This window comes from Haemaphysalis longicornis, unplaced genomic scaffold, assembly GCF_048455015.1.
Source record: "Haemaphysalis longicornis isolate Haplotype H1 unplaced genomic scaffold, Haemaphysalis longicornis Haplotype H1 scaffold_4, whole genome shotgun sequence".
Taxonomy (NCBI): Eukaryota; Metazoa; Arthropoda; class Arachnida; order Ixodida; family Ixodidae; genus Haemaphysalis; species Haemaphysalis longicornis.
In genome coordinates, this window is record NW_027526361.1 from 31871014 (window position 1) to 31898748 (window position 27735).

At 51.2% G+C, this 27735-nt stretch overlaps 2 protein-coding genes across 2 annotated transcripts in view; both read right to left on the bottom strand.

Moving 5' to 3' along the window:
- The window catches only part of Fra (neogenin protein frazzled), a 260099-nt gene that overhangs the window by 183016 nt on the left and 49348 nt on the right, over positions 1–27735 (bottom strand). The window lies entirely within an intron of this gene.
- Positions 11778–13127, bottom strand: LOC144180298 (mitoguardin-like). The gene has a single exon (XM_077708667.1). It carries the CDS (start codon positions 13125–13127, stop codon positions 11778–11780), a length of 1350 nt encoding a protein of 449 aa, XP_077564793.1.

Below are 27735 nucleotides of genomic sequence, written 5' to 3' on the forward strand. Positions count from 1 at the left end.
TGGGCATAATGTTCCGTGCAGCACAGTGGAGAGTGGGAGTCCGCGGTGGGAAAGTTACGCACGCTGTAGATGAACTCAGTTTAAAGGTACGCGTGCTTTCGCGCGAACAATCTAACTCACCTCCAGATCTTCACTGCGGGATGACACAGAAAACTGACACATTAAATTAAAAAAGAAAGGACGAAAGAGACAAGAACACGGCGCGGACCGCCAGCCAAGCGCTGTTTTTAACCCTCTTCTTGTTACGTAAGCCACTGAGGCCATCTCTGTGTTCGCTGCACGGAACTTCGGGAAGGAAGCTGGCGATGCAGGGGCGGAGAAACGGACCACGGCGTTTGTTTAAGCAGAGTCCCCTTGTCTGCGGGCAGCCAGCCGGCGAAATTAGCCTCCTGCCCCGCGCCCCTTGGCCCCCGCCGCGCGACCCCAAACAGGTTGGCAGATGGGCCCTTATCGGAGGCCCCGATCTGGTCCTCGCGGCCATCTATGAGCCGCCGAGTATGAGCGCTCGCCGCCACGTTAATGTTCTTCCCAGAAGAGGTGGTGGCCGCTCGGCGAACAGCGGAAGGGCTCGAGACGGTCGGTGTGCTGTTCCACTCCCACGCCGCCAAGCAGTACGATGAGTTCGTGTGACTTACTTCTTCGCTGCGGCAGTTCACTTTGGAGGGGTCACAAATTTGCGCGGAATGTGGGCAGCTTATCTGAAGGAGGGCGATCGAAGTTACCCGCCAAAACCGCCGGTACACTACTGCAGGATGTGGGCCTCATAGCTCTTGCCATGCTTCGAAAGCACATTTTAAAGCCATGGTGATCGCTCGAGTCTCGGCCAAGGTGGGGCAGGAGCTTCGGTATGGTGGTGGACTTCTGGGTGGCGTCGAGCGCCGATTGATGCAGTCGAGGCGTTGAGGTTAGAAAAGGTGGCGTCTGAAGGTGGCGTCTGTAATAGGTGGTTTGTGGAGGTAAGACGTGGCTAAGACTCCAGGCTTGGCGGGTGTCCGGGATAGGACGGAGGTGCGAGGCAGAATATCCTGGTGTCTCCAGTATAGCCCGGGCTTAGGCGGTGCATCGTACTAAGTTATAACACGGAAATGTGGCGCCAATGTTTTTTTAAGCGAGCTGCGCTTAAACGGGCGTGACGTCGTGGACAGCGGCGGGGCGTTTCATGTTGATTTGGCATGGAACATCAACAAGCTCTAAAGTTTCGTGCGGCTGCAAAAGCCCTAATATTGTTCTTAAAAGGCTAGTTATAGTTGTTTGCCAATATACAAGTGTAACTCTCAAAAGATGTAGTCGTCAGGTTTTTTTTTAATCACATGCAACATAATCAACAAGAATGTCCCTGTTGTTGCTTTCATCGTCACAAGCGACAAGAAGACAGGTCGCAAGCCAATTCGAGTAATAATGGTGCACTTAAGCGGTTATGGCAGCACGGCACGGTATTACAGAGACAGTTTTCCCTCCACTGTATACCAGTATGAAACTCCATGCCTGTGCCCTCCATGCAAGCGATATCTCGCGAGCAGCACGCGCTTACGTGAATGCTCTTCTGCGAAACCTGAAACGGCGCCATAATAATGAGGCAGTCGTTACATCGGTCGAGGGGCGTCGGAGCACGAAGAGCGGGTGGAAGAATTTATTTCTTCATTTACTTGCTAGTTTGGGAGCGCGCACTCGCGGCTTTGTCGGATAGAGTGCTCCGAAGAGAAACCAGGTTCGTCGAATTCGAAAGCGATCGGAAAGCAGGTCGATACACCTCGAAAGAGAAATATGGTTAAAAACGCGAAGCTTTCTCCTATGCAACTTGGGTCAAAGTCAAAGTCTAAGCTCTAAACTGCTTCGACCGTGTCGGAATGTCGCAATGGGATAGACGTCGGCTTCGTAACGCGAGAGGCCCAGGCTCGATTTCGACCATGGGAGCATTCTTTTTTTTTTTTTTTGAGGCGCTTGATGTGCCTTTGTGGAAACCCATCATCACAATGTGCCCTCCCGTTCTGTAAAGTTGGTTTCTCTGCACTGTGCCCTCGCGCGCGTACGGTCGCCGTTAACGACGCAAAGAAGGCCTCGCTTTAAAATTCGATCTAATTCGACTCTGCGAAGGCGGACGAGCAGCGAAGCTGCTTGTGGGTTACTGGTTGGCCAATAACTCCAGTTCAAACCGCGCCGTCGCACCGGGGACGAGAGCACTCAGAGTAATTGCGAGTAGGCTTCACTGTGCAACACAGAATGTGGAGAAGCCAGCGTACAAAGACCATGAATGCCCAAATTTTTTTTATCCTCCTTGGAATGCCCCGATCTCCTTAAAGTCGGCTTCACATCTAGACATAAATGCATAGCTGGGAAGAGCCCTTTCCAGGGGCGATATATGTCGTCCTATATCAAGATATGAGGCTTCGGTGGTGAACAGGCGGCCGAAGGTGCGAAGGGTGGGACTTTCCTCGTTCTACGGACGCAAAAAAAAAAAAAAAACGAGAAGAAAACGGGGTTGAAACAGGGTGTTATACTATGATACCCTGTAAATACAAAATTTCGCTCAAGTGAGCTCTAATACGAAATCCCAAAAAATCCCTGGTAATTTTTTACCCGCCGCGCTGGCTCAGTGGCTAAGGCGTAGTGCTTCTGAGCACGAGGACCCGGGTTCGATTCCCGGCCGCGGCGGCCGCTTTTGTCAAGAAAGCGAAAAGCAAAAACGTCCGTGTGTGCGAGATTTTGGCGCACGTTAAAGATCCCCAGGTGGTCAAAATTAATCCGGAGCCCTCCAATACGGCGCGCCTCATCGCCTGCGTTGCGTCGGCGCGTTATACAACCTCCTTGGTTAAACCCTACAATCAATCAATCAATCCCTGGTAATTCTTCGATATTTTGAAAAAAATCGAAGCCTACAGCGAAGCATTCACCTTGTAAAATGGAAACTACAACTCAGCATTCTCTCTAGCACTGCTCTGCAAACCTACGGTTCGTCACTGTCCTCGGCCTAATTAAGAAGCACCTCGCCTGAAAAAGGGCACTCATTGCAATCTCATGTGCGCTCTCGTCGTCAGCGGGTTTAAATACCTCGGGCAGAAAAAAATTTGGCGGAATTTCTCACTAAACACAAGTTCACTAGAGCATCTCAACATTTTCAAGATATATTCGCTCTTGGCAACTTTCGCGACCTCTTGCACCGCCGCAACTGCGCTGGGCGAAAACTGGCCTAAAATTTGTCTTGGCCAGCGATCCGTATCGCGTTACAATAACTGCAGGGAAAAAAATCGCAATTTAAAGCCCGCATACTCCATTTATTAACAGCAGGTATCAAGTCCCAACAACAAGAGGTCGTGCGCCAACTTCCATCACCACCCTTCCCAAATTTTCCGTTTATAAAATATACTTTCGATGTTGCCGTGTTGGATGCAAACAAGTTCGGCCCCCGTGCCTATCCTTCATCTCATCGCGTATAGCTCGTAATATAGACCTTCAGACACGCGCGCACCCTTCGTCAAAATTTCCTGAGCCAATACTAAGCCTACCCGACCACACATAATTCAAAGAATAAGCTTTGCCTTTAAATGTGACAAAAATATTTTATGAGAGTAGAAAAAAAGGTGTTTTCGCTAGGTTTCTGGCGTAAAACGCTTCAGCCTCGCTTCAGACGTAAGCTTGTGCACTGAATGTTTTGCGGCCTGCGCATTTTCGGCTTGGACTAGAAAATTTTGACAAAGATTGTACATCGCTAAAAGAGTGAACTCCACGCGTGGTGGAGCAAAACTACTTGTGGTGTCATCGGGTAGCTATTCAAACTACAATCGATAGCCGGGCGGCATTTAGTCTTCACATATTTACCTATGAGCACACTAGCGACGCTCTACTGTTTGGAGGGCGACAACATTAATTTTGATAGCCACACCCTCGTAATATCCACAAGTTTCAAGCCAACATATTTTTTGCTGGAACAAGACACACATCTCAAATCATAAACAAACGCTACAGCAGTGAAAACCCAATCTGCTCATCTAAAGCCGCGTCATCTTTATTAGACAAAAACTGCAACGACAGAGAGGCAGATTTCTATTTTGCGTAAAGTACACTCGGCTGTGAGCCGTGCACGGCGAGACGGTGAGCCGTGCACGGCTGAGTATACTTGGTCACGCGTGAACGCTTCAGATTTAGACATCTTGGAAAAAGTTACAGAACGTCATGTTTATAAATTCACCCGGGCAACGAATCTTAGCAGGGTTACGAACAAACGGCGACGAATATCACGGCCGCTGCGCTCATATAACGGTGAAAGTAAAAAAAATCCCGGGCCATCTTCACTAACGTGAAACCTGCAGGGAGAGGCGAAGCACGAAGTGTATAAGTGTATTCTTGGCACCTTGGCGTTTTTGCCAACGGAGATGAAACCTTTGGGGGTAGAGGTATATACAGCTTTGCTGTAGAAGTCTCTTGCCCTTGAAGCACGAAGCGAGTCTAACGCGAGGCGTAAACGAGTGTGCCGGTGTTCTTTAGTACGCGTTACGAAGTGCTCCAGCGCGAGGCGTAAACGAATGTACCGGTGTTTTAGTACCGTGACTACATAAGACGACGATTACGACGACGACGACAGGAGACTCCACAGCCACAGCCCCTAAGGGACTTTGCCCCTATAAGAAGACGAAACCTAGCAGGCACGGGTTAGAAAAGCAAAGGACCAACGTGACAAAATGGACCAGGAAGGAGAACAGAGAAGGTGGCTTATTCGCTCCGCGGTGATCTATGGCGCCGCCGATGGCGCCGATGGCTTTCTTCCTAGAACGCCATATATATTCCACCGACGCCAGGCGTGCCGCAAGAAGACGTATTCGCGCGCATGCACGCAGGAAGAAGACCTGTTGCGCGGGGGCCCCTCCTTTTCCCGCCGGGCGTGACAGCTCACTCGGCGGCTGAAAAATGCCCATCTGGAGCAACTGTGTTCCACCGGCAGGGCCGCCTTATTTCGCACGCGTCTCGGTTCAATTTCCCCGACGCACCCCTGGTAAGGCACGCCGCCGACGACACGCGGTTGCCACCCGTCGCCTCGACAAGAAAAGAGCCGATGATGTATCCCCATTGAGGTTCCGCCTTACTTGGAGCGCGTGCGTCAGAACTCATTCCTATTCGTGATTGGCAACGGCTACTTTAACTATAAACGAGGCTCCCACGTCAATACAGCAGGAGAAATTATGCCGTCAGTTCAAAAATGTGTCGGTGCTGCCTGCCTGAAACTCCTCAATGCATAAACTTGTTTCTAGCTCTCGTTCACATTTCTCTACACTAATTGATTCTCATCATTTAATTTTATTTATACCGTCTGTACTTGACAGCATGGACACGTTAATGTTGTGCAACACAGCCGCTGCATGTTAGCAGGACGCGGCACGACCTATTCATTGTGTCGTTTGTTACCTTAAGTCGTTAGGAATGCTTTCTAACCTCTGTGTCGTTTTCAACCCTCGTCCCTGCGTTATCCTCTGTGGCGCTTATTTTCCTCAACAACAACAGCAACAACAACAATAAGATAATTTTATGTCTTCCCAAAAAGATAGAGAGAGAGGAGGCGGAGAAGCTGCAGAAAGAGCTGTCATGAACAGCTGGACTAGGCCGCAGCCCCCGTTCAAACGAGCAGCAGCAGCAGCATGACTGCGAAGCCGTCAATGACAGAAACAAACGACAAAATTACACACGCGTACCAATTTCATGATGAGGAAGTAGCAAAAGATGAAATAGCAAAAGGCCTCATTTGCTGCGGTGTTAACTATGTTTTCATATTGCACAAATATGTGATTCGGGTCACTTAAGCAACCGTTCTAGGCGAAACAGCGCAAAAAGACAAGGACAGAGAGAGATACACGACAGGGACTGCGCTGGTACGCGACAGGGACACGACAGGGACTGCGCTGTTCAGCGCAGTCCTTGTCGTGTATTTCTCTCTGTCATTGTCTCTCTTTTTTTGCGCTGTTTCACCTAGATTATGTACCAACACGGCCAGTTTTCCACTTTAAGCAACCCTTGGATGGACCTCGTCTGATATTTTTGTTCCTCTGCATACTTACAGCTCCATGTGCACGCGTGCACATCTTTATGCGTCGCACTACGTATTCCCTGCAATGACTCTGGCAAAGGTCTTTAATCGAAAGGTGCGATAACAGGGCACGCTTCCTTTAGGTGTAGCGCAGCTCCAGTTCAACGGGCGCGCAGGCAACAATCCCAGGACAGCAGCCCGTCACGTACAGTGGGCGCACTTTTCTACGCCGGAGCAACAGCGCCGGAGCAGGGGAAGTCTCTACTTGCTCATCAGCATCTCGCCGGAAGAGCAGGCCAGCCAACAAGGGGCGAACGATCGAAGGTATTAGGCACCGCAACAACGGCAGCAGCGGAAGAGCTTCGGAGCATCTGTCTCTGTCCGAGGCGCTGCTGCCGCCGCCGGAGCGGCTGCCGATGGGCAGGTACGGTCGCCCACGCCTCGGTGGGGGACGCCGGCTATTAGGTTCCTCCGCAGCCGGGGAAGCAACACATGCACGGCAGGGCGCAACCCCCCGGGAAGCACGGGCGTCCGCAGAAACAAAGGCGAAGAGCTAAGCTCTTCCCACGGTCCGGGACTCCCAGGTTTGGCGCCAAAAAGCAGCAACGCATTTTCGCCGTAATCAATTAGTGCTCTTATAAGTACTGCACGGAGACTGTTAGGTGATCGGCCCAGCCAGAATGCACGACCGGCGCAGCTGGTACTTCGCCCTCAACGCGGCCGCGGTTGCACTTCCGGTTGTTCCGCACTCTTTCGAACGGCAAAGGTGCGCGGGCGTGTTATTATACCAATTTACGGGTTGGAATAAGCGGGTAGACGTTTTGTAGGTAGAAAGAAAACCGAACACCAAGGCTGAACGAGAAAGGGCAGGGAACAGTAGAAGGCGACGCCATCGGAGAAGCAATTTACAATCAGTGAAACCCACAACAAAGCACCTTAGCAATGGTGACGATGTTCATGTCGAATAACCATACTTGGTGGGCTCACGGCCAGACGTTTTTAGAGCTTGTAATTTAGACTCCTATCGAAGAGGAGGTCGCGCCATTTCGGGAGGGCAGGTGTGCGAATCCCATCCCAGCGAACTGGTGGCCGCACTAAGCAGACGTTAGTCCGCACCTTTACGTCGCTGCTGGAACGACAACCTCTGGAACGACCAGACGCCCAACAAAATCACGTGGATGGAGGAGCGGGCGGATCTCCCGCAGGTGATGGGGCACGGCGTCTGTCAGAAGCCAGCTCCGTCAGGCGTGGAATGACAGATGGGACGGGCGCGGTCTCGTGCTTTTTCGGTTTTTCCCACCTTGTGTTAGAAGTAGAATGCACTTGAATGCACACAAGTACACAACCAGTGGAGGAGCTTATTTCGTACGCGCAATCCGAAGGTTGTGGGTTCGAACCCCACCCGACGCGCACGTTTTTCTCCTCCTCTTTCCTTATTTCTTAACATTCTAAAGCTCCTATTTTCATTCGAGAAAAATCTGGCATACGGCTTGGATTCGCCAATCTCAGAATGCCATGCCAGAGCCACATAAAACCCTGCTCATAAAGCATTGGCCAATACACCACTGCGGGTGTGCGGTAATGCGTGGATATGTTTTTTCCTAGGCTTCAAAGTACACACACACACACACCTCAGCGATGTGTGTGCGCGACAATTGCCAGCTACGTGTTAAGAAATGTACCGCAAAAGGATCGACGTTTGGGCAAGTTGGTATTGGTGAAGCATCTTGAACGACAGCGTAATATAGACACAACAAGAGAGAAAGAAGACGGCAGGACGATCTCACGTTCGATTCCACTTATATTATCTATTGGGGCGACAAATTTGCGGTATTCAGAAAGGGACATATATAAATGAATTCAAGATTTTCTTTCTGATTAAGGTCGTTTGAATTGCTGAATGGCGCTAATTAGTGGGTAATTCGAGTTTTAATCATAACTAAGTTTCATTTTACGGCCTCTGTCTTTCCGGAAATAAATTAGTATTTTGAGGTCCTCACGAATTTAAACAAGCGACTTAGTCCTGGCCAATCCCCCCTTGTGGCTACGTATCAAAAACTTCTAGGGTATCATCATCATCATCACGTCGTGCCGTTCAAGATTCTTAACGTATTAGGAAGCCGCAACACGGCAACGGGCTTAATAATGCACGCGTATACAACGCCGGCTAACGTGACAAGCAACGAAGAAACAGGTCGCGCATGCCAACGCGGGGCCCGAAGGTGCATGACACGCGGCCACATGTGCGGCAAAGAGCGCGTCGCACGGTGGCTTCCCACAGCTCGCGAAGCCGGGGAAAAGCCGCGGGGACTTCTTTTTTACGGGGACCGACGTTGAAGAATCGCCGCGCGCCGAGTGACGAATCGCCGGGGCCACGTGCAAGCGCCGGGGCAAACCTAGGCCCGGCGACAGTTCGGCCGCGGCTCGGCGAGCGGGGGCGACGAAGACGAGCTCGTTTCTCATCCCGGGCCGTGTTTGCTCGCGGCACTCCTTACTGAGCAGGAACGCCGCGCGCACCGCCTGAGAACTTCGCCCTGCCTGCTCCCCGTCATGCATACGGAGCGCGGTGCTCGTCCTAGGCACACCATGCGGGCAGTTCGTCCTCAGATCCAGTGTGTTTGAGCACCTACAACAGAAATATACGCCACCCCAAGAGCTGCGTCTCACAGAACAGAGCGATGGTTTCAATTTACCGACAGAGCTCAATTATGACAATATAGAGCTTTACTTCCGTCGAATGGGATACCAGTGCGTCGAAGAACTTCTTTAAATGTGATAGTGTTTTATTCTGGGATTCACGAAGATTTCGCATACGTCATATCCGTAACGGAAGTGACGCCAATACAACGAAGCAAGCGGCCTGTAAAGGGTGCACCCCTGCACACAGTGTTTTCCAGCGGGGAAGCAACCTTTAGTACTAAAGAGTACGTAATGTTTATGATTGTTCGTTTTCGGGTTTTATATTTTAACACGAAAGTGCACTATGCCGGGATACACCAAGATTTCACTAACGTCATATCCGTCAGGGAAATGACGCCAGTACACCTTTGCCAAAGCGACCCGCCAGCAGGACGCCGCTCGCCAAGCACACCCACAAGACCGACCCGCTAATCATGCTCATTTCGCTTCAGATTTCGCTTCACATTTCACTTTCGTGTTTTACCGATTCATATGACACAGGAATCAACCACAGTTTTTTATTTATTTCTTTTTCTTTATCTCTACACTGACACTTCGCACGTGAATAAATACGATTTGAGGAGCGACTAGGCAATATGAATCATCGTAAATGAATTGCTAAAGTGTTTAAGTGTCCCTTACATGAAGATTATAAGCACGAAATGGCGAAAAAGGAGACGAAGTCTAACTATATAAGAGCCCTTGTGAACCCAAGGGGGGGAGAAAGACCGCCAAGAAGATTAGACAGCAGTAAAACCAACAAAAACGAATGATTGGGTAGGAGAGATTGAATCAAAAATGCCATTGAACCGGGCTGCGAAGCGCAATATCAAAGAGGGGGGAAGACGGAAGAAATTCGACGAGTTCAACGACCGATAATCGGGAGCGGGTTGTTTGAGAACGAATAACTCGGAACGGCAGTATGCGCAAAACGATGAGAAACGAATGGCTTGAAGAAATGAAATAGAGACAGCCTAGACACTTGGTATAATATTATCGCGCCCGCATAAGCCTTGCTCACAGAAATGGCCGCTTTCCCGAAGCAGTAGGTTTACAGGAAATAGGATATCGGAAGTAGGATACAGAAAGTAAATTCGAAAGTTGAGTAATAGAGACTGGTTAAAGGAGATTGGAATACTCGCGGGACAGTGCGGTGCCACATGCAATTACCCTGCGAGTTTAATCATATCAATAATGATGATAATAATAATAAACGCGGGATGGCCAAGGGAGAGAGAGAGAGAATAAACTTTCATGAAACCGGCGAAAGGCGTCAGGGAGGCGCCCTCATTTCAGGATGCCTTGAGCGGTATGGCCGAGCCTCGAATAATGATAGATCAAAAAAAAAAAAAAAAAGGAACCTGGAGAAACCAGAGCTCAGAACTAGAAATAAATAATAAAGCCGTTCAGAGAGAGATGGACAGAGAGGAGAATAAGAGAGAGAGAGAGAGAGAGAGAGAGAGAGAGAGAGAGAGAGAGAGAGAGAGAGAGAGAGAGAGAGAGAGAGAGAGAGAGAGAGAGAGAGAGAGAGAGAGAGAGGGAGGGAGGGAGGGAAGAAAAAGAATGAGAGATGGGGAGAGGAGGATAGAGAATAATGAGAGAGAGGGAAGAGAGACGAATGATAGAGGGGAGAGAGGCAGAGATGGAGAGAAAGCTTTGCACGCGTATAATGCACGCAATAATGCAAGCATCTATAATGCGCCGCGACAGCTTATTTTTACGCCAGACCGATCAGCAAGGATTCATTCTACGGGGAGCTACTTCGATGCGCGTAGCCGTTACAGTTTGCACAGCAATTTTATCAGCGCATTCAGCCTTGCATGTAGCTTAAACTTCGCTTCAGCGACGGCCTTAGTTGCACGTCTCCCGAGCAAGTCCCGTCGCCAAAGCATTACGGCCGTCGCGAACACTTAGTTACATGCATACATGTCAAGCTCCACTGTCGCTGGCCCGGTACAGGTGGCTTAAAAGCGGGCATAAGTGACTCTATATGCTTGAGGGCAGGGAACAGAAAGTGTCTTGATCACGTACACTTGAAAGCAGTGTGACAGGCGGGATTTCATTCCGAGGGGAGGGGGAACCAAAAAAAGGGGAGAAAGAAAACAACAAAAGCAATAGAAAAATAAAAACATCTGAACTAAAACCGAATAAAAATTTCAAAAACTTCGACACGCAGTGAGAGCACTATGCGCAACATTTTGATTGTTTTGTCGTTTTTTTTTTTCGCGTGCACTAGATCCCTCGTCATCGTGCTGAGAGCAGAGGTAGACGCAACACCCCCCTCCCTCCCTCCCCCCGTAACGAGCTCGAAAATTCTGGAAGCGGCCGCCCCCCTCCATCCTTTGCCTTGCCCCCGTAGGGAAGCAAGGCAAAGAAGGAAGCTTGGTTCCACAAGTATCGTCCAAAACCCCAAGCAGCACGGGAAGGCGAGACTGACCCGCAGTGCACGGACACGCCTCCTGCAGCCGCGTTGGCGAGGCCTCTATGTATACAGAAGAGCGGGATATCTGCCGACAGCAGCGGCGGCTACGTAATTGACGGAAACTGAGTACAAAATGACCGCGCGTACTACATAAAACATTTTCGTGTTAAAATATAAAACCCGAAAACGAACAACCCCAAATATAACGTACTCTTTATTTCTAAAGGTTGCTTCCTCGCAAGAAGGCCGTCTGTGCAGGGGTGCACCCCTTACAGGCCGCCGGCTTCGTTGTACTGGCGTCACTTCCGTGACGGATATGGAAATCTTCGTGAATCCCGGAATGAAACACTTTCGCGTTAAAGAAGCAGGTTTGTGAACGCTCAGAATGTCACCACATTTCTGAGGGAAGCACAAATAAACACATTAACTAGTTCGGCTGTAAAAAAAATGGTAAATTTCATTTACTACCAACTGTGCCGTTTACATACATGTCGTGGCCACATGGGCAGATTTCAGCTTAACAAGGGAGGTGCAAGCAACGTCAATTTCGGGACACGTAGAGCTGCTTAGCAAATCTCAAGCTGTTGGTTTCCCTGTAAGGCGCTTTCCAGTCGAGCCACAAGCGTGGCCAAGCTACGTCTTCCCTCAAGTGGAATCCGGCAGCTACAGCGCCCCCTCCAGGGCCTGGAAGACCCGGTCGCACCGGAGCTGGCTGTTGTGCAGAATGTCCTGCGCCAAGTCGTCCACGCTCGTGTAGCGGGTGCGGCCTTCGTCAAAGATGTCACACACAAGCGCCTCCATTTCCTCCCTGAAGTAGTTGCACATTTTCTTGAGTTCCTCATCGGTGCCGAGGAATCCCCAGGCCAGGACGGGAACGATCAGCTGCATGAGGTCGTAGTAGTGCCAGAAGAAACCGCGCGAATACGGAAGCATGCTCTTCTTGGCCTTGAAGAGAGACCAGATGGTTGCCGACAACGCGGCCTCCTTGAAACGCGCACTCAGCCAGCCGTTCTGGATGACTGCCACCACGGACTGAGGAGGGGTGCCCAGGCCATCGAATGCGTCCAGAAGGAGGTAGTCGATCACCACGTCGTACACGCTGGGGCACACCACGCCCTTCCCGCGCAGCTCGACGGCGATCTGCTCGTGGTGGCTCGGGTCCATCAGGTAGGCCACCAGCTGGCGAAACGCCTGCTGCGTGTCCTTGGGGTCCTTGCCCGCGCACACGAGGAATCCCTTCAGGACGTTGTCGCCCGCCTCGACGAGCCACTCGAGAACGGCCGGCTGCATGGCGAGCTTCTTGAAGGCGAGCCGTATGCAGTGCATTTTGGCCAGGTAATCTTGACGAGAACTGCACCCGAGAACCTCCACCCTGTACACTCGACACGGGACATCGCCCTTCTCGGCGAGCACCAGGGCCTCGCTGTACAGTTCCCCCGTTTCAGGCTCGGGCTCCGCCGTTACGTCGTCGGAGGCGGAGGGGCTCTCGGCAGAGACAAAGCTCTCGGTGTCCGCGGCCGAGACGGGCCGGGGTTGGCGCAGGTCCTCGCTGGGCACTGGAGAGGGGGCCCCCTCGGCCAGCTGGCGCCAGCGGCCCCGCAAGCGCTGCCCCTCCAGCACCAGGAGCTCCAAGCCGGCACACAGCTGCGCACTGCTGGGCGACGGATCGCCTGCCCGCAGTCTTCCCACAGCTCGTTCCCAGCAGTTCAGCGCTTGTTCCAGCGACTCGAAACCCATAGTGGCCATCTGTTGTGGTCCCGGATCCGCGGCGGCCGCGCCTCGGTCCACGGGAGTAGACGTGGGGCCCTCAAGAGCTCGGGGATTACCGCACCGGCTACACAGCAGCGCAAGGTCCACCTCGCCGTCGGCAAAAGCTGTTCTCAGGTCCAGAAAGCGCCTCCTCAAACACTTGGTTAGCAGTCCGAGCAGAAGGACGCCGATGCCGGCTGAGGCGATGATAATTTTGCTACGGCGGGACACGTTCATGGAGAAGCGAGGGCTCACCTGTGACATGACTAGCAATTTTGGGACGTCGTCGCGTCCTTCGGCAGGCTAGGGTACGCTGAAGCCGCCGCTGGCGGAGGACGACGACTAGGCGCGGGTCGCCGCCAACGACATGCGCGCTGTGGCGGCGACCTGACGGCTCCCCGTAGTCACCGGGGACCGCGCGGCCACAGGCGAGCGTCCCTGCCCTGCGATGTCCCAGCCGGCATTGTTCACAGCCCGATGACTCTGGCTGACTGAAGGTGCACATTGTGAATGAGCGGTGACCTTCGACTCATAAGCCTGTGTTGGAGACGTGTACTCCGGCCTACAGGAGTGATTCGAACGTGATAATTGCACAAATATCAACAAGGGGAGCAGCAAATCGCGTTTCCGCTGTAACGCTAACAGGGCGATTGGCCAGGACTCTCAGCCGTAGTAACGACGAGAGGACGAAGAAGACGCCGAGGGAAAAGGATGCGATGGTGATGATTGCAATAACAGCATACAGTCAATTCGATGGACATGTACACCGCCCAGGTGAATAGGAAGAAGGTGGCGCCACTGTGAGCGCCCTCATCATTACTCTGCATAAAATGAGCGCGTTATACCTTGAACGTGACGACTGCTTTACGAATTTGGCAGTCCCGGCTAGGGACTGCCAACTTTCGGCATCGCCAGCAACTGTGAAACGTGGTCGCCCACGCAATGCGGCGCTGAAGAGGAGCAGGAGCGGCGGAACGCGGCGATGAGACGCAAACGAGCGGCCAATCAATGGTCGAGAGACGGGAAATTGCCCACCACGAAGAAAACGTAGCACCTAGCAGCGGAGACAACGGGAAGGGGGAGGAGCCAACGACGAAGCTGAACCTAGTGCTTATCTCTATTTTGCCTAATTCAATTTTCAGAAGAACTTAATACCTACTTTTCAAAGTGCTAACTAGTTTGGACATCCTTAACCAACCCTTTATGCAACACAACACCCCCTACCGGGAACCATTGCGGGAACAATTGCGGTCGTACGGCGCTGCCCCAACAGACGGCGCGCAAGCAAGGCGAATCAAACACGCCGCGACGTCATCCCCAACACAACATGGCAGCGCGCGTAACAGCGACACATCCGTCCAACAATTAAACACTGGCGCTTTCGCATTCCCTACTCATAAGGAGTGCCTAGGCGTCCTAGAAGATTTTCTGTTTCCGTTGCATTATGAGCTCCATAATTTCAGCGTGACGCTGTTGAATGCCCTGCTTTTTACTTGGGGACTATTTTTCCTGCAGCAAATCTGCTTCTGCTGCTGATGATGATGATGATTGCTATTGGTATCCCCTTTGTAGCGGGGTGATGACGTGTCATCTCACACAAAAAAAAATTGATATACATATGCTTTATACACTTCGTTTAATACCAGCGCTGTTAAGGCAGGCACAAAAAATTATTACGCACAAAATATTTTTGTTGTTGTTGCAGGTGGTAGCTGTCCTGGGTAATATTCCCGCCTCTGCTTTTTTTTTTTTTTTTTTGCCCACCGGCATTCTAATTTTTTCGTCATCTCGACATCCTTGAAGTTAACTCCCTCTGTGCCACCCTTAAATCCTAGGGCTTCTGGAAGCCGAATATTTCCCTCCTGTAGATTTGGATGGACACCCTTGCATTCTAACACTACCTATGTGCCGCATAGTTTGCTTCTTTTCCGCAGACCACGCATACCCCCCCCCCTCCCTCCCCCCCCCCCCCCCCCCGTTTTGTGAATACTTCCCCACCAAGCTCTTAGTTCGCAAGCAACCTGCTCTAGCCTCAAAAAGCAAAGCACCGCCCTGGGAATTATCGCAGAAATTTTCCTTTCTGATGGCCAATTTCTCAGTCCTGTACATCTCTAACGACGTTTTAGCTTCCATTTTTTCCCTCCATTTATTCGTTTCAATCTGCCTTGCCTCTGTTTTGGTTACCTTGGCTGTTTTGGATTCTCCACTGTTCTTTCCGTATTTCATCGTTAGCCTTCTACTCTTCCTTATCCACTGCGTGTACACGCTTTTCAAGTATAGATGCCTAAAAACCTTGCTTTTTGCACCGTGTACCGCATGAAATAAACCGCATGTTTGAAAATCTGTTAAAGCGAAGTGTGTTTAAGCTAACGTGACAAAACCCACTATAAAAACTCGCCGCAACCAGTCGCCGAGTGTGCCCGATTTGCATTCCCTGGACGGAGGAATTCAACGCCTGGCGCAGCAGAGATAAGGGGCGTAACAAAGCGCACGAAGCGCCCGAAAGCTTCGAAAGCTCGTTCCGCACATTTCCATCTCCTCTGGAAGAGCCGCGTGGGAACGTGAAACCCGACTCTGCGGAATGCGAGCAGCGCATGCTGCATGTTACGACGACGCTCGTCGGCCTGTCTTGGAACTCGCCCGCGAGCGCATGTAGCGCGGACTAATGAACAGATCACGTGCCACTTATGCTCGGGTACAAGTTAAAGAGACCCTGCAACACTTCTTCCAATATTTTTTTTTTTTTGAAATCTTAAATTGTTGCAGAACGTACTCACACAACACACCCAGTACTTAGATTAGGGGGTCGCAAAGTACCTCAGCCAAAAATCATTGCTCTATGCCCATCACATAACTTGTAAACTCGCTCGAAAGATTTTTCTCTCTTTTTGGTCTTGACGTTCTTCAACGGCTCGAATTACGTCACTAAGGCCATGTAGCAGCCGTTGGCCGGTTTTCCTTCAGTTGCAGCAATTAAGGCGTTTAGATAGCAACTTTTTAAAAAAACTACAAAAACAAATCATAAATCGGAGGCGTATCTGGTCCGACGAGCAAATCACGCAGTGCCGCTCCGTGCTGGCGATAGCTATAGCTTTCGCAGTGGTTACAGACGCGAAGGAAAGGGTGAAACCACTTATCGAAAGTGTTGCAGGGTCCCTTTAACAACGGCAATAGCTCGTGTAGTGTACAACTCCGCCGAAGCGACGGACCCGGATCTCAAAGCGCGCGCGCGCGTTTTGAAATGACATTGCGCTTAATGCGCAACGTTGTCTTCTTTTTCACACCCAGTCTCTTTGCAGTCGCTACAGGAATTTGAAAGGAGATTAAGTGCAAGAAATGAAGCAAACGCCTCGTGTCACGTTCAAAACACTCGCAGTAAGGCACTTTTGGTGGCGTGCGGGGTAACAGCCGGCCGCTGTGATGAGGCACAGGTGCAACTTCCGTTGGGGAATTGTGGGGAAGTATTCACAAAATGATGGGATATGCGTGGTCTGCCGGAAAGAAACAGAAACTATGCGGCACATAGTGTTGCAATGGGAGGGTATCCATCCAAATCTACATGAGGGAAATATTAGGCTTCCAGAAGCCCTAGGATTTAACGGTAGCACAGAGGAAGTTAACTTCAAGGCTGTCGAGGCGACGAAGAGAAGATAAGAATGGTGGTGGACGAAAAGCAGAGAGGGGAATATTGCCTAGGACAGTTACCACCTGTAACAAAAAAAAAAGTATTTTGTGCGTGAGAAGTTTTTGTGCCTGCCCTAAGAGCAGACTTCCGCAATAAAAAAAAAGAGTATGAAACATAATCCATGACTACCGCTACCAACTAGCCCAAACCCAAACTCTGATGAAACATAAGTATATTAGTTGTTTTTTTTTTGGTAAGATGACTCACCCCGTTACAAAGGGGAAACCAATAGCAATCATCATCATCATCATCACCGTATTCGTGGCAACACTAGCTTCGGACGAGAAAGACTCCAGCGTTTGCCGTAATTGGGGCAACACTTGTTCGGAGCGAGAAAGACACATCATAGCGTACGCCCCTCCAAGCTGATGTCCAATGATTATCACTTAAAAAAAAAATTAAAGAAGCTCACACTTATAGCAACAATGACGGAGTAAAGGTCGTTTCGGCAGCGAAGAAATAAATCGGCTGCAGTCTTGGGCTTAAACCTTCGTGATGGTCGTGAAGGCTGCGTAGAGCTTTGCTACCTTCAAGTCTTACGCGTTAGCGTGAGCTTCCTTGATTTTTTGAGGGACGCGGGTTTCGAGGACTATATAAACGTGGCGTCGTTATTGCTGTCCGTTTGCAAGAAACTAGAAGACGGAAAGCGGAGCGCTTAATATCATTGCGATATAACGGAAACTATGTGTAGGCAGCTACAATGGTTCGACACATTGCTTCGGTCCTCGGACGTAGACTGACGTAGTGTGCTCGTTGTTTAAAATGCAGTGAGCGCAAAGCCGGGATAACGACGCTTAAGTAATTTCCAAGCGGTGCCATACTTGGAACCACACGGAGTTAGTGCACGGACATCGCGCACAAGCACTCAATAAACGAATGTTTGTCGACAGCTTTCGCAATGTGCTTGGAAACGTTTGTTGGTAAATTTTTATTGTTTTGTTAATTTGTGTTATTACTGTTATCTTCCCGCACGACGACGGAGGAGCCCGCTGGCTCGTGCAGTTCTCAAGAGCGTATACATGACTGGCGTGTGAGCAAGGGTGCCCATGCAGCGGAGCCAGAACGGAAAGCATGGCAGTGAAAGAAAAAAAAATGAGGGAAGGAAAAAAAAAATGGGTGCAGAAAACGCGGTATCGATGAGCAGTGCAACTTGAGAAAGAAAGAACAGACATCAGTTAGCCCGTTACATTCGAATTCGCTTGTGCAGAATGATGAGCCGCACATATGGGTGGTTTCCGCGAGTTCATAGCCCCGAGGCATGCCTGCTGACAGCACGCGCCCTCAAGCTCTGCTAGAAGTTGCGCAAAACACGCCCCGCGCCCTGAGAGCAATCGTTGGCGGTGCGGCTGGGGCGTAAGTGTCGACACACGTAAACAATGTGCCAAGAACTGAATCCGACCTTATGTTATGTTAGCCTTATGTTATGCGCGTGTTATGTTATGTCCGACCTTATGTCCGACCTTATGCGCCAAGAACGGGTTCCTGAACCATGCGGTCCATCCCGTACGCAAATAGGACACTTAACGAAAGCCTCTCCCAACTCGTTTTATAACAGCGTGGGTGCTACGCAGCTTTTGACCGTTGACGCACGCAAGAAGGTCGATATGTCGGGCAGGGCTACCGAAGCTTGTTCAGCTTAACGCGCGTTTGGTATACCCGTCCCAGCCTTCATACAAATACGTGCGCTCGCCGCGGTGGCTGAGCGATGAAAACGTCGTGCTGAGCACTAGGGTAGGTTCCAAACCGGCCGCGGCGCTCGTTTCTATGATGGAGGCCAAAAAGCAAAAACGCGTACGTTAAAGATCCCCAAATTGTCCAAGTTAATCCCTAGCTCTCTACTACTGTGCTGCCATTACAGGTCCAGGTGCCGCTTTGGCGTGTAAAACTCAAAAAATTAGAAATACATGCTATTGTTACACGCATGAATAAGCTTAAGCCGAACCGCAATGTACTTGAGAAGGCAGTGTGCTAACTCTACATGGGACTATAACCTTCCAAAAAAAGTGACGACACTGAGAATGAAAACAGATGGATATTTAGGAACGCCTTTGAAACTAAAGGAACTCCGGGAAAATGCGTGCGTTCAGGCAAGCAAGGACTATACGTATATAACACGTGTACAGCAGTCAAGTTTATAAGCCGTACATAAGCCACCTATCCACTAGCATAGGTTTTATATGGCCATCCGCGTGTTTATATTTATTATTCTAAAAAAGAAAGAGAAAGTACCTAAAAACTGACACATAACTTATTCAAATTCCTTGTTTTGGGTCGCGCATCGCAGTGAAGAATTTCCTCCGACCTTTACAGCGGCAGGAACAGTTTTTCGCAATGTTAAAAATGCGGAGATTGAGCGGTCTTTACGGGCTCATCAAACACTATTGCCAAGAGGCGATCGGGAGGGACACTTGATCATTTCAGGGGCAAGCTCTGTGTACACAAGCTGTGTTCCCATTTTTACGCGCAGAAAGGCGCGTTCAAAGACGTGTTTCTGTACCTGCACCTATAGCTAAAGCTGCACAAGACGGTGAGCGCCTTCTGAAGGAGGCGGACACCCATGCACACCTATGGCCATCACAATTGAGGAAGTCCCCACACTAGAACAAAACCTCAAAAAGGGAAAGAATTGCCCGTACTTGTCTAATAGAAGCACGCAGCTTGAATATACTTTTCATCAACTCAACCCGTCATAATGTACCGTTGTCCTTCCCCTGGGTGCAATGGTCCTATAGGATTCTGCTATAAGGATGCTGTGCTCGCCTTTCATTCATTCGTTGCGTCGACGGGTTGGCTTTCCTGCTAGACAGCTATTTCTTCGTCCCTGCTTTTCCCGACTCATCTGTTACATTCCAAGGCTCTCTCTCTCTCTCTCTCTCTCTCTCTCTCTCTCTCTCTCTCTCTCTCTCTCTCTCTCTCTCTCTCTCTCTCTCTCTCTCTCTCTCTCTCTCTCTCTCTCTCGTCACAGCCTCACCTTTACAGGCTGCTTTTTGGCCAATCCCCCACGTGAGTATGTGCCACGGCGCCCGAGGTTATACCAACCAAACAACCAACGCACGTCCGGTCAATGGACAACAATTGCACAAAACGCAAGTACGTCTTCCCCGCTGGTTCCAATGCTGCGCACTCCGTTGCATTGAAACATCTAATAAACAAGAACATCCATCACACCGCCGCATTCACAGTTATGGGCACCTGGAACAAGTGCACGCTCAGATTGGAATTTAACACGGGCAGCAAGCCCCGCAGACGGCAGCGCGAAGATATAGTGCCTAGAATTTCTAGGCACTATAGCGAGGAGTCGACTCCCTCCGCTACGACGCCGAACTGAAGCTAACCAGCCAGCCTACCAACAGGGCCTCCAAAAGGCAACGGCGGGGCCTTTGGTAACGGGCGTTGACTACACCGCGAACCCAAGAGCGCGCAAGAAGCCGGCCCGGCCGAGGCGATGCCACAGAGGCAGGCGGCCGAGTTCGCCGCGGTCCGACGGAAGAGGATATTTTGGAGGCGCACACAGCTGCCCCGAAGGGGCGACCCGGGGAAGGAGGAGGGACTCGCGCACGAGCGCCAGGCGGGAAAGGGGGGAGGGGGGCGGTTAAGCAAACGTTCCGTGGCCGCCTGTCCCTGCGGGCGAAAGACAAACACGACGGAGGGCGCAACGGCCCCCAGCGCCGTCATATCGCGTGCCGGCGGAGTCGACCGGGGTCGCACGCCGGAGAGCGAGAGAGGCAAAGGGCGGCGCGGATAGAAGGCAACAGCCGCGCACCAAATTGGTGCACCGCCGAAGGCAAGATTGGACCAGTGTGGACGGAACGAGGAGGTTCTCGCCCGCTCGTACTCACCCGGTGCTCAAGCTTGCGTACAAGAATCCCGAATTCGTCGCACGAATTGCGAATCCATCCCCCAACGACACGGGATGCTTAAATGTTTCATAATGCCAGACATAGTCAACGAGACTAGTGGCTTCACGCGCTGAGGCTACACCTGATGCGCGCCGTAGTAGAGAAATACGGAGTAAACCACGTTTTACATGGCGCGAATTTCCCTGCGGATTTGCAGCTGCGGCGCCAATTGTGCGGCAAAACGATGTGTTTTCGTTGCTGCCGAAGCTGCAAAAATTGGTCGTTTTGCGGGACGGGCGGCGCCGCAGCTGCGAATTCGCAGGGAAATTCGCATCATGTAGAACGGGCTTAAATCGAACTACCTGGATATTTTTTAGCCCGCGCCTACACCTCCAGCACGCTGAGGCATGTCGCCTCTGAAAGAAAAAGAGCGTACATGTCGGGATACCAAACCCGCGACCTCGTGCGCCGCAGCGCAACGTACTAGCCACCGCGCCACCACGGAGGCTAAGCAGTTCGTGCGCGCAGCCACGTCTTTTCAGTGCCGTCGATCAGCATTTGTGGGCCTCGCCAGCTTGGCTCTGCGAAAAATCCCGGGCCATCTCCACGAACGTGAAACCTGGGGAGGGGCGAAGCATGCAGCGTATAAGAGTATTCTTGGAGCCTTGGCGTTTTTACCAACGGTGATGAAACCGTTGTGGGTCAGAGGTATACAGCTTTGCTGTAAAAGTCTCGTTTCTTTGAAGAAGGAAACGCTCCAGCGCGAGGCGTAAGCGAGTGTCCCGGTGTTTCTTTTTAGTACGCGTTACGTTATAGCGCGAGGTTTTAGTACCGTGACTACATGAGACGACAATGACGACGCGACACGAGACGCCGACAGCCCGAGCCCCCACCCCTAAATAAAGAGGCGGGAGTAGAGGGGGGGGGGGGGGGTCCACTCTGGGCCTCCCTGGGGATGGGGGGGTAAGGGAACGTGTTCCTATGGATGCCTATGACAGCAGCCCCCAAGAGAATTTCCCAAAGCCATGTACGGACAGAGCCGGCCAAACTGGGCCATATATACGAGTCGTACATATTGCCCAGACAATATATACAAGGTGGAGCCTAACTTGGACGCGACTACGTTCAACGCGCTTCTGAGCAGCGCGCCGCGCCGCGCTCGTCTTGCTGTTTTCTTTTCGGATGACGGGGCACGAAGAGTAGGCTGAATCGCGTCTCTTACACCGCTGTCGCCAGTCGAGGTGCCGCCACCGCACGAACAGCGCTGTCACGATCGCGCACCGAACCCGCCTTGTTGCTCTTCGCGCCGCCTGCGGCACTCGACGAACCGCGAAGACAACGAGGACGGCTGTGCGTTGCCAGAGACAAAGACAGCAACATCACGGCTGTCTTCGTAAGAAAGAGACCGGCAGACTGTGCGACGAGACATCTCGGCCGTCGAGTCGCAGACAGCTCTGCGGAGGCGCCTGCAAAGCGTCAGACAAGCGTTAGCACTTCTCTCTCGTAGCTTCACACAAGCGTGAGTGCGTACGTGCGCCTGCAGGCATGCCTGCTGAAGCGTGCAACCAAGCGCGGGGGTGCTGCCTCGCACGACAAACGCGCCCGCAGGAAAAGCACCACCAAGGTGTGAAGGGTGAGAGGAAAATGTGGAAGAGGACAACGGAGTCATAGCGTGTGCCGGTTTGTGGTCGGCACCAGATTTGGAATTCTTCGACAGAGAGGGTAGGGGTACGTTCGGCTAGTGCCACGATAGAGGGATAGGATAGCTTGTAAAGCAGGGTGGCACACTATGGAGAGTGGCAATGGTAGAAGCCGGGCCGCCCGGTCTAGTAGGGAACACCAGGAAGTGAAGCTCGCGGGAGCAACTGCAGTCAAACCCGATTATAACGAACCCGGATAGAGCGAATTATGCTATATATCGAACAAAAAAATATTAATTACGAAAATACACGCGAAACATATTCTTTATAACGAAGTTCACATCTGACATATCGAACTGGGCGCCTAGAATTGCCGCTAAAATGCATGGTCTCGGAGTGGCGATTGAGATGTTGATTGGCTGCGATGGAGATGTTGAGCCACCCATGGAGCGACGTGACTCCCGGCCCTTTCCGTAACTGTTTCCGACGCGCCTGACTCACGATTAAACCCTCCCAGTCAGCGAGTCCGGACCAAGATGGAAGCATCGACGAACTGTGAGAAGAGCTCACCAACGTTCCCGATGTCGTGCGGAAAGGAGTGCCCTTCGAGGATTGCCTGAGTGTCGACGACGACGTTTCCCTCACTGTGAGCCCCTCGGACGCCGACACCGTCACCGATGTCGTGGCTGCTGGCGCTGCTGGAGGCACCGAAGAGGCTGAGGATATCGCGAGTGACAGCCGACCGATGCTTAATGAAGCGATTTCGGCAGTCAATGTGCCCCACCAATATTGCTTTGATATTGAAGGACACAGGCTGCAACTGATGCAAATGATGTCTTATGCAGAGAATGTTGTGCTAGTTGACGCCGCCAAAAACGAAAGTGAAAACAAGAATCACCGCTTTTTGGAAAAGTAGGTAGTTACAGCGGAAAGCAGCTTTATTGCTTGCAATAAATAGATAGTTTTGTGTATGGTAATGGCATACTTTATTGTGTTCGTTTCTGCATGCGGGGATGGCAGGAGGAGGGGGGTGGGGGTCCCGCGTATTGCGAACTCGTAACAAAAAACTCGTTATAGGCGGGTTCGGCTATTTCGAACTATCGGATATATCGAACTAATCTTGGCGCATATTGCAGTTAGATATAACCGGGTTTGACTGTACTTCGTTTCCAGGGAGTGAAACGCGTCCCGGGGTCGGGGTACACGCGATTGCAATTGCGGGTAGGTGGGTGATGGCCTGGAGGATCTTTAGCACTGCCGGATACTTTTCCCTAAAGGTGGTGTAAGATTTGATGTGAAAAGTAGCAGCTGGTCGCTCCAGAAAGAGGAGACGGTGGTCAAGTGCACACGATCCCAGCAGAAAGGGCACTCGCGCGCGCAGCAATGGGCAAAGGCAGTAGCATCGGCGCGAAAGCGTCACTGAGAATCCAGGTCATCGTTTAACGTGGTTACCTAAGATTTTTGTCGACTTGACTGGGCTGAAGGGCTCCCGTGCTATCGCACGGCTTCTATTTCTAGAAGAAGAAACAATTTTCGCCACCGTGTTCGATAAATTAGTCTCGCCACACGATTTGTGTCGAATCACATAGGCTACGTACCTATTTTGCAATTTACTGAGGCCTCAACGCTACCGCCATACAACCCAATTTCATCCATTTTTTCTATTTTTTCAGATGCTTTTTGTGAATCCCCACAGGAGACATGAGCATCCAAGCCAGCTAAGATGCCAGCATTCTGTCGATCGCGCGGAGCACGCGGCCGGGACCAAAGTTAACGCATATGACGTAATAACGGTAAGAAAAGAGCTATAGGCGGGCTCAAAAGACTTTACGGAGCAAAGACGCAAATCGCACTCATCGTTCCACTCCTCCACGCCAGGAGGCATTAAAGGAGCGGGGAAATTATAGTTGCTGTATACGCTGTACGTAGATAAGCTACCGCATTTTCACGATTCTAACGCGCCCCAAATGTGATGCACAGTATAGTTCAACACACGGAATTTACAAAAATATCTTCTCGCCAATTAAACTGCGCGCACGAAATAATGCCCTTAACAGACGCCTCAAAACTGCACAAAACATTTAATTGAATAAATCGGCTAACAATGTGGCAACTAGAGCCCTTCCGTGAAGTATTGCACTTAAAAATGTGTTCCCTTCCTTTTCGCCAATCGCGAAAACCCTACTCCGGGACGCCTTATGAACGGGACACTGCCCGGCTTCCTTCCATTTCCGCCAAAATGATTGCTTGGCGTTTGAACGAAGCCTCCATCATTCAGCCACTTCGTTTCGGTATCGAGTTGGCCGGATCGATTTTGAGGTTTTGAATTTCGAGTCCGATTGTAACGCACACGCATTTCTGAATGTCTATTTTCATTTTTAAAAAGGTGTGTTAGAATAGCTCAAATACGGTATACACAGGAACACTAGAGAAAATCATCCCGCTCCTGCAGACTCACATGAGGAAGTGCCGTTACGTGCCCAACTACGATGCCTCGTGACAAACGTATGGACGGAGAGGGTTCTTACCATATTCTACGATAAAAAGGCCGCCAACACACAAAGACGACCGTATGCGGAACGACCGACAAAAATTATGCCAGTTGTAGACTATGGGAACACGGCAGCACATCGACTTTGCCTCAAAGGAGAATGGTGGGGCCGCCTTCCCCGATGAGCGCGTAAATATAAAAGGAACGAACCCAGGCTTCGTTACATCCAATTTGATAGCCACCACATCAGACAAAACGGTCACTGTGCAGCGTGGCGATCAAGCGGGACCAGCGAATGACAAGCAGGCACTAAAGATAAACGTTTACGTTAGTGTTCCCCTCGCTCCGGCAGTTTAATAAACCGTCACTTGTGTATACATATGCGATATACAAACTCATCGCGGCAGCCGCGTTCCCACGAGATCTAGGCTCCCGGCGTATGCCGCCAGCGCGGCTTCGTTACGCCGTTCGACCGCTGACATACCCGCAGCTTCGCATCGATGAAGGGCAGAACCTATCGGTTCACATCTATAGCCCAGACCTTCTACACAGGAAATTACTTCCCGTCATAAACTGGTGTTTAAAACGTTTAGCGGAAGGAGTTGATCTGCGATAACTCTTTACATATAGGAAACGTAACCCATGCTCTAGGGCCACGGAATATAGTGCGCTCATTATTGCTACGCCGCCTGCACTGTTCGAAACATAAACAAAGAGAGTGATACACCTTCATAATTTACTCCACTTCTAAAAAAAGAGAGCCTTCACAGGGCTCTACACTTAGCATTTCAGGGCTTTGGTCCGGGCCAATGTGGGCCAACAACATGGAGGTTTTTACCTTTCGCCAGCGCAGTAGTATCATCACATCTTAGATTACCATTTAGAACGTGGGAACCAAGGTCCGGTGTCCTGTGATTGTTGTGCACTGCGATTGTTGTGCACTGATAAACCTTAATGTGTGAATAACAAATGTTCCACACTCTTGCTCAGAATTACTGGCACGATGGCTTTCTGCGTCCGCGAGCCTTACAACTGCTGACAGGTTGAACAAAGGTGGCGGCAAGTACCCGGCGCGGCCCCGTTGAGAACGGCCCCTTTCGAGGTCCCCGAACCCAATTTTGGGTCATGAAAAACAGCGCCATTTGAAGCAGCACACCCCAGCCGACGACAGTCCGGGCTGCAGCAGCGGCCGCCGAGCAAGAGCGCCATACAGTGAAGGCTCCATGCAGCCGGCCTGCGTCGTAACTTCGTTTACGGCCGCTTTATTTAGCGGATGAGGAGATCGCCTCTCCGACGAAGAGGAGATCTGATATACTGCTTCCAACTTGCCGCTGCAGCCACGCCGCGCCAGTGCGCCGTGCGGCCACGTAACGGCGTTGCATCGACGACGCGCTAATTTACAGCCCGCACATGCGAACGCGCAATAAAGATATACACGTACGGTTGCAAAGCGTCTAGGCTATATCCTGGTGCGTCTAGGCTATATCCTGGGCAACACAAGACCCCCACAGGAATCGCCAACTCGTACAGCGCGCCCTCTAGCGCCAGGTCCAGTCGCCCCGCCAGCCTTGCGTCAAACACAGTAGGCCTGCAGGAAGAGTCTCGACGAACCACTCCACCGTCAGCAGGCCCTTCCTAGGGAAGATTTACACCAGAGGAAATGGCCGCCGGGCCTGCAGCGCGTGCAAACATGGCCCCCTTGACTCCCAGGCTCAATTCTCTCCTTTACTTTCGTCTCCTGGCGCTACTTTATCGCTAACTGCAGACAGCGACGAGCAACTGGGGTGGGAGCAGTGTCAGTCGCTGGTAAGAGAAAATAAAGCCCCCGAAACGCGAGAGGGCAAGCGAAGACATAAAAAGAAAGAGCGAGGACACACGCACGTCCCTGTCCGAATCTACATAGTTACGTATATGACCCGTCTCTCAGTTCTATTCTTTCTCTTTTACGTCTCCTCGAGTGCAAAGCTTCTCAAGTGCTTTACTTAGCGCCTTTATTTTCCCGGCTGCCGCAACAGCCGCGTGAGAAGAAAAAAAAAACGCGTAAGGGGAGCAGACATCCTGCTGTCAACTAAGGAGGAAACGCTGATCTGCGCTTGCGGCGAACCAAGCGCAACTGAGGTAAGAAGAAGAGAAAGCAGCCGCAGCGGAGGCGGCGGCGGCTGAGGCGCTCTCTTGGTGTGTGGGGTCTTTGGTTAGCCCGCCGAAGAGTCTCCAGGACTCTGGGTGCAAGGTGAAAAGGTCCGGGTGGCCATATCTGGCCATATCAGGATTAACCCAGAGCATTACCCCCCTTTTTCCACTTCTCATTACGACGTGTTTCGCAGGGCGTGAGAAGCCTGCCCGCATATTTCTTAAAATGGGCTCGAAAACGTTTTGCACATGCATCGAAAAACTCTCCTGATCACGAGTTAATGTACTCAACAGCATCCGAGTCAACTTTTTTTTTTTTTTTGCGAACAGCGAGGAGGTTTAGGCTGAAATCTCTGCGGTTAGGCTAGCGGTTAGGCTGAAATTTGCCATCCTTCGTATCGTGTTTTTGAGCCACGGCTGCGGATAAGTGTCACGGAGACAGAAGACAAGCGCTGCTCATTTTCTTTCTGTTGGCTCGCCAATTAGCCTCTAAGTGCGAGGCAGACTATGCTACCACGACCCGCTTCCTGCATCGTCGTCTATGCCACTCGAAAGATGTGCAGCTTCTGATGATAATTACGTACCAGTAGCGTTCGTTCTCGTTGCATGGCTCAATACAAAGTTACGCCAGAGTTCGCACACGTTAGGACACGTGCCTTCGTGTGCATAGTCCTTTTTAATCGCGTGCTATATTACGGGACGCATATCCTCTAGATTTTCTCTTTTTTTGCCCTGGGCTAACTTCACCTGGCTAGCTAAGTAACATTGCCTCCTGACCTTCATTCCCCCGGTACGCACCACACGCTGGCGCATCACACCACCTTCTCTTCCCAAGAGCCGTGCCGGCCTCCTCAATGACTCCGTCCCGCCATGAGTGATATCCGCGGTTAGTGTCACTATTTAGTGACTCTATCCGCGGTCTGTCGGAGGGGCCGCCACGTCTCCCGGACTCCAGGAGGCGCATTACCATCAGCCGCCTAACTGCGAACAAAGGTGGTCGTTTGTTTCCCGTCTCACGTCTCAGCACCGGGAGTTGTCCACAACGCCAATTTATAGGGCGCGCATCGAGGCACCCTACCAATTTACG